This window comes from Gopherus flavomarginatus, chromosome 9, assembly GCF_025201925.1.
Source record: "Gopherus flavomarginatus isolate rGopFla2 chromosome 9, rGopFla2.mat.asm, whole genome shotgun sequence".
NCBI classification, from domain to species: Eukaryota; Metazoa; Chordata; order Testudines; family Testudinidae; genus Gopherus; species Gopherus flavomarginatus.
The window spans coordinates 85,611,699-85,628,765 of record NC_066625.1 but is presented as its reverse complement, the minus strand read 5'-3'; the positions used below and the strand labels follow the sequence as shown (position 1 = coordinate 85,628,765).

General features: G+C 40.6%; 1 protein-coding gene across 6 annotated transcripts in view; it reads right to left on the bottom strand.

Moving 5' to 3' along the window:
• CLPX (caseinolytic mitochondrial matrix peptidase chaperone subunit X) overlaps positions 1-14,766 on the bottom strand; it is a 33,144-nt gene extending 18,378 nt beyond the window's left edge. For 2 of the 6 annotated variants that reach the window (XM_050967470.1, XM_050967471.1), the window contains exons 1-4: positions 14,640-14,766; positions 8,106-8,301; positions 7,775-7,935; positions 5,746-5,863 (exon numbers count right to left, since the gene is read on the bottom strand). In XM_050967470.1, the coding sequence (XP_050823427.1) occupies positions 5,746-5,863; positions 7,775-7,935; positions 8,106-8,301; positions 14,640-14,738 (574 nt within the window). In that variant the 5' untranslated portion in view covers positions 14,739-14,766. Of the gene's footprint in view, positions 1-5,745; positions 5,864-7,774; positions 7,936-8,105; positions 8,302-14,468; positions 14,600-14,639 lie in introns of those variants that run through there. The other 4 variants (XM_050967473.1, XM_050967474.1, XM_050967472.1 and 1 more) reach the window with 3 other exon arrangements.
• Between the last annotated feature and the right edge of the window lie 2,301 nt (positions 14,767-17,067).

Sequence of the window (17,067 nt, the reverse complement as noted above, 5' to 3'; positions counted from 1 at the left end):
TCCTGTATACACAAGGGAAGGCACATAATTTGGCTCTGAACAGACTAGCACTACTGGATCTACAATACACAGAGAAAGGCAACAACTACTGGGCCTGGCCCAAAAACTAAAAAAGTAACACTGCTCCCTTCATGTGTGCTCCCCTGCATGGAATTAATCAGGCTATCGTGAAAGGTGGACGTTGGGGTCTGGAGATTTCCCATAAAACCACAAACTATACAAAACTCTGCTTACTGTCAACCAATTTCTAATCAATTTTGAACATAATTTATATCAAATTGGTATTTCAGTTTCTTTTAATGTAGTATGGCAGTATATTGAATGGCTTCAATCCAAATATACTAAATCAGTAGTGACAAATTTTCTATTAAACACATTTAGAATATACAAGCATTTACACTTAAAAGAAAAGACAAAAACTGAGGAAAATGTGAAGTATAATATGACTTTCCCTGTCTAGTGAGCAACATTTTGGTTATCACTTCAAAAATTAACTACTAGTGTTCTAGGGTTGGGTTTTTTTGTTTGTTTGTTTTAGAGATGTCATAATAAAAAACTTCAAGAACAAATAATAGATTTTCTTAAGAAGAACATTTTTCTGCCTTTGGGAATCAATTTTTAGGACAGCAGCAACTCAGACTTCAGAGAAAGACAAAGAATCAGATTCAGAAATACTTTATAACAACTTATGGACTGGCACTATTAAAGCTATTGTCTGTTTCAGAAAAGCAAAGAAAACGGCATCTGTTCTAGATGATTTCAAAGAACAGAACCATAATCCAACATTAGCGTTCAATTCCTGCTCCAGCACTTGACCGTCCTCGGTTAAGTGTGCCAAAGGTGCAGCATGACCTATTTCGACAAATAACTACTCCTTATTAAAATGACTAGGTAAAGAACTTTATAACAATTCTCTGAACTTTTAAAGGTCTTTAGAAAACAGATTGCACTGCCAAATTCTGAGTAAGTTTATTGTCAACCTATGACAAGAACCAAACAAATTTTTACATCGTGCTCCTGCTTCCCATAGAACAGATGTTAGGAGAAACTCATCCAACAGATAAGATACATATGTTCCAAAATTCTGTAGCTGCACAAATAAAATTAGGTTTTTATAAAAAAAATACAAATCTGTTAATTTTAACAGATTATCAAAGTGCTGCTGCAATGTGGAAACCTCCCTGCTCTTAATCCTATTCCTTTAAGCAAAGTGAACAGAGGAGATGGAACACTGCAGTGGTAACAGCATGAACTGATGATATCATAGGAGGGAGGGGGAAGTGGAGAAAAGCAAAGGTCACTCACTTGCAAGCAACCCTCCTATGATATACTATCAATTGCCAATATTACAGGGAGAGCGTGCGCACCTGCACAAGCTCAGAACATCCCGGACATCCTTATTGACGGCTAGTACCATGCGAACATTCTTTTCCCTCACATAATGCTAGCACTCAACATTAGCACCACAGAATGAACACGAATATAGTCACTCCCTTAAGCATTGGAGAAAAAGGAGCATAAAGGCAAGGCATTATATTTTGCACTTTTACAGCAGCTTTCATTGGAAGATTTCAAAGTGCTTTACAAACATTAAGCCTCCCAATACCCCTCTGAGGTAGCTACTGCCCCCAGGTTACAGACAGAGAAAATCACCACTGTGCCATATTTTCCCTGAGGTCAGAGCAAGTCAGTGACAGAGCTGGGATTAGCATCAAGATCTTCTGACTTGGAGTTTCATGCTCTGAACACTAGTTTATGCTCCTTCCTACAGCTGTGACAAAGGAAAATAAGATCACTTAGTTTCCACAGCAATGCTCATTTTCAAATAGGAAGGAATCAGAACCACTAGGAAACTGTGGGAGTGTGGGTTTTTTGAGGGGGAGGGGGGGCTGCTGAACACTGTGCTGATGCCCCACAGACTCTGTAAATGTAAACTTTAGACCTTTTTATTTTAGACTCTACAACGATAACATCAATGGCAACTGGCAAAACATTTTAAATCACCAGCTTCACAGAAGGTCATACTTTTTAATAATTTGCCCTGGACAGAGGAGGTGTAAGCAGCCCTGCAGATCTCCAGAGCCAGCAATAATGTTATATTAATAAGTACACACAAATGTCTGTGCAATAGTTCCAATTTCAAATAACTTCACTGGCACGATGAGGTCTGCAAATGTTTAGATACAACAGGTAGTGAAAAGGACATTAAGCTTAACTGTTGACTTTGCTCCCATGGCAAGCTGAAGGCTGCACACTACAAAGGTATTTGCCCAGTCAGTATTTATAGTGGTACGGTGCAAGCCATGTCACACCAGAGACAGCGTTGCTCACATATGTGCAAAAACTTGATGCAATAGTATTTTTTAAAAAGCTTGAATCTACATTCTGGGGTGGAGATAGTTAATACACTGCAATTGCTCTGAGAGACCATGATGTCAAGGAAAAAAGGGCAGGAAAGCCACTAATTTCCTAACAGGTTTAAACATGACAGGAAAACCCTGCTCTGGAGGATGGAAAGGGCAGGGAGTTCATCCCGGCAGAATGAGGTGATGACAATGCCTGTTTAAGAGTACTTAAATCAGCAATACTCAGGCTCAAAAGATATAGGTGGTTTTGACTTCATGTCTCAGGCATGAATTTTATCTCACTGAAGGAAGCACTGATCACAGGATTTCCCTCCACACAGCCTGACACCTAATGCCAGGTACAAGGAGTGTTGAGCAAATGGGTAAGAACTACCAAGATCCCTTTAATACCTCCAAAGGGCCCAGGAAAGATGGGTGTGTTGGAATAGCACAGAATTACAAAACCATTGTGCAAAGTTTGCAGCAATATGCGATAAAGAAGCACATTACAAACAAGCTGCACTGGAATGTCAAGCTGTCACTCCCCCACTCAGTGGCTCTTCACAACTTGATTCATGAATAAAGAAGCTCTCTGACTCAATTCCATTTTAGCATTTTGTTTGTACTCATCTTGAGATGATTACAGAGTTAATTTGATGTATAATTTTTTTAAGTGTGTGGGGCACATCCTGGATAAATGTGTTTTCCTTAGTCAGTAAACATGCAATTAAAACCCTGAAGATTTACAAGTCAAAACAACAATTTTGTTTTGTCTTTTTAAAATAGTGGCATTACAGGTTTAGCTGAAGATCAAGTTACAGTCTGTTTCATAGAATACAACCATCCATTAATAGTTCTGGGAATGGAACTTGGATGGAAATTTTGACACTTTAAGGAGGATTAGAACACAGCTTGCGTCTCCACAACTATTCTGCATTCTATAGTGCAAATAAACCCAGAAAAGAAAATAAGCAGAGTAACAAAAACAGATTGAGTTAGGGAAAGTGTACGGAACTCAAATTAACAGTTTGAAAGAGAACTGAAAAAAGATGTAAGGAGTCCAACAGTTTCAGGAAGAAACTGATATAAGCCTAAAAGGAACATCTGAATTATTATAGCAATGACAACTGATTTTCTTAAAGATCATAGTTACTAGGAATCCAATGACAGCTCTCCCTCTGTTCGGTCTCTATAACAAGCCCTACATAAAAGAAAAAAGAGTTGGTTCCACTCCTACTTGTTGCAATGCTGCATTGTATAAAAGGACCTTTAAAAAGACACTAAATCCCAGCCTCTCGAGAGTGATGAGAAATAGGAATATCCAACTGCTTAAAAGAGGCCATCCACTCACTGTATCTTGATGCTTGAGTTCTCTCAAACTTCCATCAGCCTCAATCTTACTTTTAAGGAAAGGTAATTGTTTGTCAGTCTTAGAGGGGAGGGATAGTTCAGCTCAGCGGCTTGAGCATTGGCCTTCTAAACCCAGGGTTGTGAGTTCAATCCTTGAGGGGGCCATTTAGGGATCTGGGGCAAAAATCTGTCTGGGAATTGGTCCCCCGTTGGGCAAGATGACCTTCTGAGGTCCCTTCCAACCCTGATATTCTGATTATGTGCCCCATGATATCCTGGTTAGGTTCCAGTCTGGCTCTGGTCTTTTTAAAGTGAAAATATATCAGCCAAGCTACTCTCCTACATCATAAGACTATGAGTTTCATGGCAAGATCATTTCTAAACACAGGTTAAAGTATCTTTGTGACACTGATGATATGTAAGTGTCTCTCTGTTGCCCATGGACCCAACAAGTTTGAACTCTTCCCTGAAGCAATTCTTGGATGATGTTTCCAGCTGTATGCACATAAACAATCTCATCATCTACCCTGGTCTGGGTGGTAAGAGAGGTGGAGATAGTAATTTTGAGACTCAGTTTCCTGATGTCTTTGTTTACAACTGGGCATCTTCTGAAGATGGTTGAGTCAAATTAAGAATATTTTCCTCACTTTCAACTACACCCTTTCTGTGGAAAGTCTCATGTGGTGAACAGGGTCTGAAGTGTTTATTCCAGCTGTGCAATTAGCACCGGATTTGCAGAAATTCTGAGCACATATTTTTAACTGAAATCAATGCAAGCTGTAGGAGCTTAACACTTCTGAAAAGCAGTCCCTCCTTCAGGCTGATCCTTTATCTATCTTGGGACTATCTTGCAACACTAAGACATATCCCTGGGACCATAAAATTGGATTACTGCAATACCTTCCTATCAAGGCTTATCTGTTTGCAGCTTGTTCAGAACAAAGCATCAGAAATCTGCTTTTAGTTTAAGTATTTGTGATATTACACCTACCCTGCACTCTTTACAGGAACTTTAAATTGACCTTGTTTTTAACCCTTAAAGCACAGCCTGGCTATTCTTGAAACCTCATCCTTAAGTCTCAACAAAAGAAGCTGATGAATATTTGTGCTCTGACAACCCAATTTTTAGTGATCTCTATTACTTGCTAGGTAAGCAAGAGATTGTGCTTCACTCTAGTAGATTCTAAGACATGGGATTCATGCTGCTCTAGACAACTGCCTCAGCTTATCTGTCCAAAGTGCTTTTAAGTATGACTACTTTTAGTCCTAGAGTCATATTACTCACCTCCTTGCTCCTCCATTCAACATCGCTGCTGTGCTACAACCTCTTTAATCTTCTGTTTAAAAGGATTAATTCTAAATATTTTAAACTTCATGTGTTAAAATTCTTGCTGTACAGTACACAAAATGTCCAGGGAAGGCAAAGGCTGCACTTCAAAAATAAGATTCATCATCAGTGGTGGTCTGGCATTTGATGTTAGACGATTTTTTCCCCCCATTCATTGTGAACTCAACTACTCTTATTCTGGCCTGTAAAGTCCAAAATGTACAATTCTTCTAATATTTTCTAAAATGTGGTGATTCTCTTAGTGGATCAGCAATTCATCCTACTCTTCTTATTGCTTAAGAAAAAGGTTTTAATGGTAAATAAGCAAAAATCATGCACACAGTCATTAGAAAGCAAGTCAGGAGCTGAAGTAATATTGTTACTTTACATGAACACCTCTTCCAATAAAATACAAAATGTAATAGTTCAGATAAGCTTATATTGTTCACAATATCGCTCTGCATACTGTTGACCGAATTCTGCTCCTGATTACACTCATGCAGCTACTCCTGATTTACGTCAGTGACATTATTCTGGATTGACACTATCATAGCAGGATATTTATATGCACGGCATAAGTATCTGAAATTCTCAGTATTCAGAATAAAACTTAGCTATTGGAACAGAATGGTTAAAATTTTAGTTTAGCAATCATTTCAATATTTTATAGAAATGGAGAATCATCCATACAAATCAGAACAATAATCCTTTGTTAACACTTACAAACAAAGGTCTCTACATGTGTGCACAGATCACCACACTTTGGGCACCGCAGCTGGTTTCCTCCTTTCCCCGAGTTTCCAGAACTTGACTTTTTACTGCCTCCCTCACTGACAGATTTCTAATGAGAAACAATAAAATAATATTTCAATTGTTAGTTCCATACAATGAATTTCAGATTTGTTTCATTATACATACCACTGTATATAACGAAAAAAAATTGGCAGCTAAAATGGTCTCTTTTCAGTATGTGAAAAAGACTTCAAACATCAATAGTAAGAGTTTAAAATTTCATGCTTAAAACAGGCTAACATTTTCTCAAGAGACAAAAGAAGTCTACATTTCAAGAAGTGACCAGAGATTTTCGATGCTCAACCTGAAAAATGCCCAATGGTCTGTGATGGGATGTTAGATAGGGTGGGATCTGAGTTACTACAGAGAATTCTTTCCTGGGTGCTGGCTGGTGAGTCTTGCCCACATGCTCAGGGTTTAACTGATCGTCATATTTGGGGTCGGGAGGGAATTTTCCTCCAGGGCAGATTAGCAGAGGCCCTGGAGGTTTTTGCCTTCCTCTACAGCGTGGGGCACGGGTCACTTGCTGGACGACTCTCTGCACCTTGAGGTCTTTAAACCACAATTTGAGGACTTCAAAAACTCAGACACAGGTTAGGGGTTTGTTACAGGAGTGGGTGGGTGAGATTCTGTGGCCTGCGTTGTGTAGGAGGTCAGACTAGATGATCATAATGGTCCCTTCTGACCTTAGAGTCTAAATATGTTTAAGATACATTCTGAAAAAACAGGTATTTGGCACCCATCCTCTCAAAAACAGGCCCTTTCAAGGTGTTTCAGCATGAGTACTCAAAAATTAAGGCATCCAAAATCACAAGCCCCTTTTGAAAATTTAGGTTCTAACCACGAAGGCCTCATTTCCCAAACTTTTGAAAGTTGAGCCCCAATTTGGTAAAATTAAACTAGTTGTGCCCTCCTGCAACTCCACCACTTCTTATCAAAGGCCTATCCATCTCAACTTTAAAATTTTCAGTACTAGTTCATTAAGGCACATCCTGCATTTTGAAAAATGACAGAAATATCTCCTCTCTTGCTCGCTCTTTTTTTTTTTTTTTTTTTTTAAACACATGCTTTGTTAGCTATTTCACTGCTTATCAATGTTGACGCTTGAAGTATCTTAGTTAGCACTCACTGAAAGATGGAGCTGTCCATACCTCAAAGCTATTGTTTCAGGCTCTCTGAAAACTTATATAGACATCACTAGATTGGCTATGCCCTCTTTACATTTTGAAGGTTTTCTCTGTAATCGTAACAGCTATAGACTCGCTAAATACACACACACACACACAGGAGCCTCTGAAAAACCAACACATCTGTCCATGCCCCTTGCTAGTCCTTCACATCCCAGGAAATATCAGTGTAAGGAAAAGTTACTGAAGTACCCCATACCCCTTCCAAAATCGTACTTGCTGACTAGGGAGCAACTCATCAGGTAATCATACACCTGAAGAATCTGCTTATTAATTGCAGGTACAAGAGAAAGAATGGGGTAAAACAAAGATTAAAAGTTCATAACAAGAGCAGCAATTAAACATATTATAAGACTAAAATGAGTCTTTTCCACAAAGAACCCTTTCTTAGTTCCATAGCAACATACTACAGAAGTAATTAGAAAACTGTAATATGTCTGCTTTCAAAAAACCAAAATAAGGGTGTCAGTATTTTTAATAGTTTCAGATACTACTTCTATCTGCAAATGTGTGTGGTTTTATAACTATATTTCACAATATTTTCAAAAATATTTCTCACTTTTTGCTGTTTGAAAGACCTAAACAATAGGGGAAAGTGACTATAAACAAAGTTTTGCGCATTTGACAGTACAAAACCATACAATGAAAATATTTTTCCTCTAATCTTTTCAGTTACAGTAATCTGAAGGGTGATTTGTAACAGTAGGTAGAAATTTCAGAAAGGAGTGTGGTTAAGAGACCCCTTTAAGCAATAGGTAGTGTATGCAGACTACCTTATTGCCATCGCCAGAACCATCCTTGCTCGCGCCATCTTTCGAAGCAAAGTATGCTGGTGTTTCTGAAAAAGTTCTAAAAGGAATCCTTCTTAGAGATTGAGTTTCAAAAGTCCCAATTCTTCCTAAAACAGCGAGACAAGTACGACCACAAGTAATACCTGGAAATGAAACAAATCCTGTAAGTCTGTGGGGCACACATCTTGCTCCCCGCAATCCAAACAAACTGTGTGTAAAACAGGGAAAATACGCCACATTATCTATTATTAGTTTGCTTTATGGAGTAAAAGAGAACAAGATAAAATACTATCTAGAGTGGTAACTATTATACCATTTATCAGAAGACATCTGAAGTGCCAATATATCGTGTATGGAGAACTCCTTTTCATAACTTCCTCAGTCCTTATTATATGGCAGTGAAAAGGACTTTGAAGGAAAATGTGACTTTCCTTTTCGTCAAAAGTCACCAGCATTTCAGAACAATTCAAAATAGGATTTATTTGAAAGTTCCTTCTGAAGCAGAAGAGCTACAGTAAGATGAAGGAATACAAGCTTGAATTTCCTTTGACTTAAGGAAGTCAACAGAACACTGAACACTACTTCTAAAGTCTTCACAGGGATGAATATATTTTCAGTTAAGTTAACAAGTTAATTCAGCAGACAGTTCACATACAATGGGTATTTGAATTGTATAATAATAAAAATTTAAATACTATCCCCAAAATACCTCACTGTGTATACACACATCCCCATAACATTACATACTACCATGCAGAAAACTACAGATTAAAAGAGACAATGTAGATCTCATTTTTACACCATTATAGCGTAGTGAAGATTTCTACTAGCATTATAGTCAAACAACAATTAGTCAGCTGTACTCAGTTAACATCAGTCCTCTAGATTTGTGTCCAAAATGTGATCACAGTACAAAAATAACCACATAATATACTATTACACATTCTCTCACCTAACACATTAGCAGTGGCAACAAAGTCATTTAATGATTTTCACAAGTGTAAGTTTGTCAAGAACTCTAGTTTGAACGAAAAACTACATTAACCAAAAAAAGCTCTCCTTTTTAATCCTGATGGCATCCCAGACCAGGCCTGATTTTGATTAAACTCTTTAGTGATTAATGAAGACCATGTCTACACTAGGAACACTTTGCTGTTATAGATATACCAGTATCTTATTACCAGCAAAACACTCCTCATACGGACACTGCCTATACTGGCAAAACTGCACTTTTGCTGATATAGCTTATTCCAGTTCCTCGTCCCCTTCCCACTTCCCCCCCCTCCCAAAAAAAACACTCCATAAAAATAACCTATACAAGATATAACAACAGAAGCACAGTTCTGCAGGTTTTACACTAAGGACTTAACTGGCACAGCTAGGTTTGTTAGGGATCAGATCTCCTCATGTCTCTGACCACCATACCCATGCCATCAGAAGCCTGTAGTACGGACATGGCCAAACTATCAGTAGTGGTTAGTTAGCAAATAGTACTACAGTTCAGCTCTCAAAGTCCAAACTTGAGTTATACAAAATAACATCCAGTTCCCACCACAATATCTGTTATACCAAAGATTTTCTTGATAATCCAAAATTATTTCAGGTTCCCTGCAACATTTAGGTAATTGAGGTTATAGTACACTAGTGACAGCTACAAAAAAGCACAATCAGGATGAAAAAAAAGATCAACCTTTAACATATATTACGAAATGAGGTAACTGCAGAGATAATAATGAAATGACCTTTGAAATGTCTCCTAATCATATGAAACGTATCATGTAAGTAAGTGTAGTATCAGAGGGGTAGCCGTGTTAGTCTGGATCTGTAAAAGCAGCAAAGAATCCTGTGGCACCTTATAGACTAACAGACGTTTTGGAGCATGAGCTTTCGTGGGTGAATACCCACTTCGTCAGACATCTGCGTCTAACGAAGTGGGTATTCACCCACGAAAGCTCATGCTCCAAAACGTCTGTTAGTCTATAAGGTGCCACAGGATTCTTTGCTGCTTTTAGAAGTGTAGTACACTGGTCTTTATTTGGCAGAATCAGGATCTTTGACGCTTACTTGCAAACATTTCCAGAAGTCAGTTTCCAGGGATTTTCAGAAGGTCAGATTTGAAGAAACAAATTATTAAGGGGGAAATGAAGGAGGGCTGTTATGTTTGGCAGCATGGCTATCTTCTATAAACAGTGGGGACAAATTTTAAATTACATATTCTATTTTTAACTTTGGCTGTTTTAAATGATTTATTCCCAATATGAAAAACCTCCTCCATTAAGCTACTCAAATTGCTGGTATTCTTGCAATAGCCTGGGAGAAATACTCCACACTTGGGTGGGTATGAGCCCACCTACACTATTCCTACAGTTTTAAAAGCTTTTGCATAGATCAGGGATCGGCAACCTTTGGCACGCAGCCTGCCAGGGTAAGCACCCTGGCGGGCAGAGCCAGTTTGTTTACCTGCCGCGTCTGCAGGTTCGGCCGATCACAGCTCCTACTGGCCACGGTTCGCCATTCCAGGCCAACAGGGACTGCAGGAAGTGGCGCTGGCCGAGGGATGTGCTGGCCACAACTTCCTGCCGCCTCCATTGGCCTGGAATGGTGAACTGTGGCCAGTGGGAGCCGCGATCGGCTGAACCTGCAGACGCGGCAGGTAAACAAACCAGCTCTGCCCGCCAGGGTGCTTACCCTGGCAGGCCGCGGGCCAAAGGTTACCGATCCTTGATATAGATTAAAATACAAGAAATGGTACAAAATTCCAAGTAGCAATGATACACTTGAGATCTAGACTTCATGCTAGGGAGCTACTACACATAACTAGTAAACAATGTGAGGGGAATTCTAAGGGCTGACCTATAGGAAAATGCTACTTAACAATAATGATATAGCAATATACAGTCAGCTCCTATTTTTCATTCCAGCTAAATCTGGACTGGGATAGGTGGAGGAGGATTGAATCCTGGGAAGAAATCTCATCCCCTGAAAGTTTATCATCTCAGCAGAAACTTCTAAAGCAGGGACACACAAATGAAGACGATATGGATGATATGATGAATAGAGTTGGCTTGCAATGAGGCAGAAAATGATTTCCAGTCACTTCTAAGACAGCTCATCATAAATCTAAATCTATTATTTTAATTTATCAGGATTTTGTTAAAATAAGTTCAAAGAAAGACACATGTAATTTTGTTCCAATATTTGACCTTCAGAGTTTTTCCACTGGCTATCAATCACCTCAACATTACACTTTATTCCCTTAATGCACACATTTCAATACAAGACTATATCTTAAATGATTTAATAAACAAAATTCTTAGGACTTTCAGCTTAAATTCTTGGTGTCAGTTGAGAGAGGAGGGTTTTTGAAAATGACATTGCTTTAATAGAAGGATAGACAATAACAAGGAAGAGCATTATTACACACATACAGTTAAAGAAAAACCATCTGCCAATATCTGCTACTGCAAAGTCACAATCAGTGATATTTAATCAAATCAGATTTGCAGATTTAAAAAAAAATAAGAGTTTACTAGCAAGATACTAGCATAAATTAAGGTAATTAAGATATAATTTTAAAAGGGATGCTATCAATTCAAAATATATATTTAAAGTTGGTGTCCTTTCAGTAAAATATTTTTACAATACTCTGAAGATGAAAAGCACTATTTAAATGGTAATACTAACAGTTAAATGTTTTGTTACTCAAACCTTGACAAGCATTACTTTAAAAACCATGACAATCTATCAATTTTAAAAGATTCTGCTGGGTTGTGATACTATTTACTTGGTGGTATTAGCCACGATACCATGCCAGTTGACACATTCTAGTTCAGTTGTTCTCAACGAGGGGTATGCATACCCTGGAGATACGCAGATACGAAGTCTTCCAGGCGGTACAGCAACTCATCTAGATATTTGCCTAGTTTTACAACAGGCTACATAAAAAGCACTAGCAAAGTCAGAATAAACTAAAATTTCATACAATGACTCATTTATACAGCTCTATATATTACAAACAGAAAGGGGTAGTCTGGAAAGGTTGGGAGAAAGATGTTGGCAGAGCATTTCAGGGCACCCTGCAAGAATTATCTTTTCACTCAGGCTGGGTTAGGATGGTGTAAGTAGGTTAAGAAGGCAAAGTTAGGTATCACCAGTACGAGTTGGTTAGATGGGGAGAAGGCTTTTCATGATACAGAACCACCTCGCAAATTTCAAAATTGGTTATTTTGGAGAAAGTTTATTGTACATGTACCTAAAAAGTAAAATAGGAAGAAAGTTACTGCACCTATTTCCATAAAATGTAAGTAATCATAAAGTGCAATTTTCCAGGAATACTCCACATTCCAGTCAAAAACCTGGTTTATTTCCACTCCACATTCCAGTAAAAACCCTGAGGGATTCAACATTCCCCACCTCTATTTCACCTTTATAGCAACAATTTATTTTGAAGAAATTTGTGATTGGTTAAAAAATAATCAGTTCAAAACTGAACAGCTTGTTGATACCCAGGAGAGTATGTTTTGCTAAACCCATATATATATATACCACATGAAAAATAAAATATTTTACTCAAGTGATTGCTATGTTTGACAGCAGCTATATAATGTGCAATGCCACTACCTCAGTTTAGTACTATTCCATCGTATTTGAGTGCATCACAATCTTTTAATGTATTTATCCTCAATATCTCAGTTATGTAGGAAAATTATGTTATCCCATTTTAAAGATGAGGAACTGAAACACAGAGACACAAAAGTCACACGTGGAGTCTGTGATGGAGCAGGAGATTGAACTCAAGTTCCAAACCAGACCATCCTTGAACTTCCTACCATTTACAGGGTTAGCTCCATCAGTAATTGCAACAGGTGTCAACCACAAGCACCTAGAACACTGGATAAGAGTTGCAGGCATTATTATATGGCAAAATATGAATAGTCTCTTCTACAACTTTTACAGGAAGTGGGACTCAAAAATCAATTTTTGTTATTCTGAACTTTCTAGTTTTTCATTTATCTTTATAGATTCAATTTACATTATATATTTTGAACAAAGAAAAACATTGGATATACTGTTTATAGAAAATACTTGATTCAGATACTGACCAGAAATTTTTACCTTTTAAACTGTATTTGCTTTTAGAGGGTTCGTGTAAGGTAGAGTTCAGAGTTGAAAATATTGATTTGAACCTCCCAATGTAGGTCATGCCGGGCCGGCAGATATGGAATCAGCTGGAATGGGTCATGCAATTTAATGAATAGCCCTTGTTGAACTACCACCTTAAGCTATTGTTACTGAGGCTGACAAAACACTGTGCTCACTACACAGGTATTAAACAGGCACTGGCAGGTTTAAAAATCCTTACCTGTGTTATTAGCATCACCTTACACTATTAACATTTATGTTCTTTAATTCTTGCATTTCTAGTTTAAACTATGAAAATAAACTTGAAGGTTCCAGTCAGTCACAAGTTTATTCATCAATATGATGTTATATTTAATCACTAACGAGAATTGTTTAAATCCTAACAAAACCTTTTTTTTCCTGAACACCTTTCTCTTAATATTAGTTTTGTAAAACTTTCTTCTAGCCAATCAATATACATTTAGGCCTGAACTAATCAAATGGCCTTCTGAACTTAAAAAAATAACAAAACAATTAGTGAAAGAGTAAACCATTTCTTGACTAAAGATCCTAAAAAGATTGAGCAACATAAAAATCTGGTTAGAATGTCACTGGCAGTAAGAACCATAAATATACGGCACACGGTGAATCGAGGGAGGTGATTTCTTTCAGTCAAGTCTAGACAGGAATTAATAAAAGTATCCCCAACACTGCCTCTGCGCTGACCCACAACAAAGCCAGCTGGAGATTAATATTTTACCAACTGTACACTTGTTCTATGACAAATCCATTTCAATTGGCCTATCCTACAAACAGTTTCAATTCTTGAACTCTGTTTGGCACTGTATAAGTTCAATAACAAGTATGCTTCCTACTCCCTCCACCCCGTTTCTCCAAACTACCTTCTTTACAAGAGCCATCGACTGGAGCTATACAAAGAAACACAAACCAAGTCAGATCCCTCATTTTAGACCTGACTCCAGCCCCAGCACTGAGCCTGCGATATATCCCGTTCATAACTAGAGTATTGACATCGGCAACGTCGAGTCAGGAAACCCAGGCTAGAGAGAGGGAGAGAACTGTGGCTACAGCAGGGCACCCCACTTCCTTTGGACCCCCCTCCACCGACACTCCTTATTTTGGGGGCGATCGCCCCGTCCTTTGGAGGCTTAGTCCTTGGTTTGACAGCGCATGCAGCGAGCGGGCTGAGCAGAAGAGGCACAGGAGCCCCCCGCCGAGAGCAGGGCTTGGGCGGTTCAACCCCGCAGAGACACCCGGAGGGGGGTGTTCGCCCCCGTCTCTGGGGCAGGATCCAGGCCAGGGCTCGGGGGGGAGGGAGCCCCAGCGCAGGGGGCGCTCACTGCCCCAGCGGGGGTAGGGGGAGGCAAGCTCTCGGCCCGGGCCTTGCAGAGGGGGGGCTCGGCGGGAGCTGGCATTCAGGGGTCGGTCTCTGGGGAGGGGAGGAGCAGGCTGCGGCCCGGGGGCCGGTCTCCGAGGAGGGGGACCCCCGCCCCGTCTCCCAAGAGTGGGGGCTCGGGGGGGGCGGGGTCATTACCTCTGTGCGCCGAGGGCAGCGAGGAGCTGACCAGCCGCGCGGCAGCAGCGCAGGTGTTACAGGCGGCCATGGTCCCGCCCGGCCTCAGCGCCCCGCACCCGCTCCGCTCACTAGGCCTCAGGCCCGCCGCGCCGCCCAGTAAACACCGCCCCTCCCCCTTCCTCCAACTACCGTCACCACGCTCGGCGCTTGTGTGTCGTCACGGCCAACACGCTCCTCCCTCGCGAGCGCCCGCTGCCGCGAAACAGCCCGTGCCGGCCCGCATTGCATCTTGGAACACGTAGGCCGGCGCGCTAGGAGTGACGAGCTGCGCGGCAGGCGGCGACCCCACCCACAGCCCCGCTAGAGCCTTGCATGCCGGGAGTCGTAGTTCGGGGTCCTTTGCATGCTGGGAGTTGTAGTGCACGTGGGGAAGAGGTGGTGGAGAGCTGCAGGGCTGGGGAGGCGCCACCTGTTGGCAGAGACGTTGTGATGCTTTGGGTCAATCTGCTGATGTAGGGAGTCGAGTGACGATGCTGGAACGCCCCCCTCCCCTGTGCCCTAGTCCCCTGACCCAGCCCTGATCCCCCTCCTGCCCTCTAACCCCTCGGTCCCAGCCCAGAGCAGCCGCCTACACCCCAAACCCGTCTACACCTCCACCCCAGAGCCTGCACCACCAGCTGGAGCCCTCACAGGCCACCCACCCTGCTCCAGCCTGGAGCCCCGTCCCACACCCTGAACTCCTCATTTCTGGACCCACCCTGGGTGTTGCCAGCATAGCGATTTTGTCGCTAGATTTAGGGATGTTTTGGTTTCTCTAGCAAGGAAAGAAGTGTCCAAGTGACCAGTGACAAATCTCACGACTTTCACTGCCAATCGCAACATCATTCAAGAAGAGCAGCTCTGATGTTAATAAAATCCATTCCATGCTCTTCTTGCTATGTTCTGTTGCCCACCAAGTCAATGTCATTACGTCTAACTTGGGCATGTCCTAGTCAGAAGAAAGCAATTCCAGGGTCTTGGGTGCCAGATTGGCTGTGAAAGAGAGCAAGGGTTTGAGTAGAGCAGTAGTTCTCAGCCAGGGATAGGCATACCCTGGGGATACACAGAAGTCATCCAGGGGTACATTGACTCATCTAGATATTTGCCTAGTTTTACAACAGGCTACATAAAAAGCACTAGCAAAGTCAATACAACACTAAAATTTTATATTGTGCTATCTACTATACACTGAAATGTAAGTAAACTATATTCCAATCAATTTATTTTATAATTATATGGTAAAAATGAGAATATCAACAATTTTTCAGTAACAGTGAACTGTGACACTTTTGTGGTTTTATGTCTAATTTTGTAAGCAAGTAGTTTTAAAATGAGGTGAAACGTGGGGTATGCAAGACAAATCAGACTCCTGGAAGAGGTACAGTAGTCTGGAAAAGTTGGAAATCATAGATTCATAGACTCTAGGACTGGAAGGGACCTCGAGAGGTCATCGAGTCCAGTCCCCTGCCCTCATGGCAGGACCAAATATTGTCTAGACCATCCCTAATAGACATTTATCTAACCTACTCTTAAATATCTCCAGAGATAGAGATTCCACAACTTCCCTAGGCAATCTATTCCAGTGTTTAACTACCCTGACAGTTAGAAACTTTTTCCTAATGTCCAACCTAAATCTCCCTTGCTGCAGTTTAAGCCCATTGCTTCTTGTTCTATCATTGGAGGCTAAGGTGAACAAGTTTTCTCCCTCCTCCTGATGACACGCTTTTAGATACCTGAAAACTGCTATCATGTCTCCTCTCAGTCTTCTCTTTTCCAAACTAAACAAACCCAATTCCTTCAGCCTTCCTTCATAGGTCATGTTCTCAAGACCTTTAATCATTCTTGTTGCTCTTCTCTGGACCCTCTCCAATTTCTCCACATCTTTCTTGAAATGCGGTGCCCAGAACTGGACACAATACTCCAGCTGAGGCCTGACCAGCGCAGAGTAAAGTGGAAGAATGACTTCTCGTGTCTTGTTTACAACACACCTGTTAATGCATCCCAGAATCACATTTGCTTTTTTTGCAACAGTATCACACTGTTGACTCATATTAAGCTTGTGGTCTACTATGACCCCTAGATCTCTTTCTGCCATACTCCCTCCTAGACAGTCTCTTCCCATTCTGTATGTGTGAAACTGATTGTTCCTTCCTAAGTGGAGCACTTTGCATTTATCTTTATTGAACTTCATCCTGTTTACCTCAGACCATTTCTCCAATTTGTCCAGATCATTTTGAATTTTGACCCTGTCCCCCAAAGCAGTTGCAATCCCTCCCAGTTTGGTATCGTCCGCAAACTTAATAAGCGTACTTTCTATGCCAACATCTAAATCGTTGATGAAGATATTGAACAGAACCGGTCCCAAAACAGACCCCTGCGGAACCCCACTTGTTATACCTTTCCAGCAGGATTGGGAGCCATTAACAACTACTCTCTGAGTACGGTTATCCAGCCAGTTATGCACCCACCTTATAGTAGCCCCATCTAAATTGTACTTTCCTAGTTTATCTATAAGAATATCATGCGAGACCGTATCAAATGCCTTACTAAAGTCTAGGTATATCACATCCATTGCTTC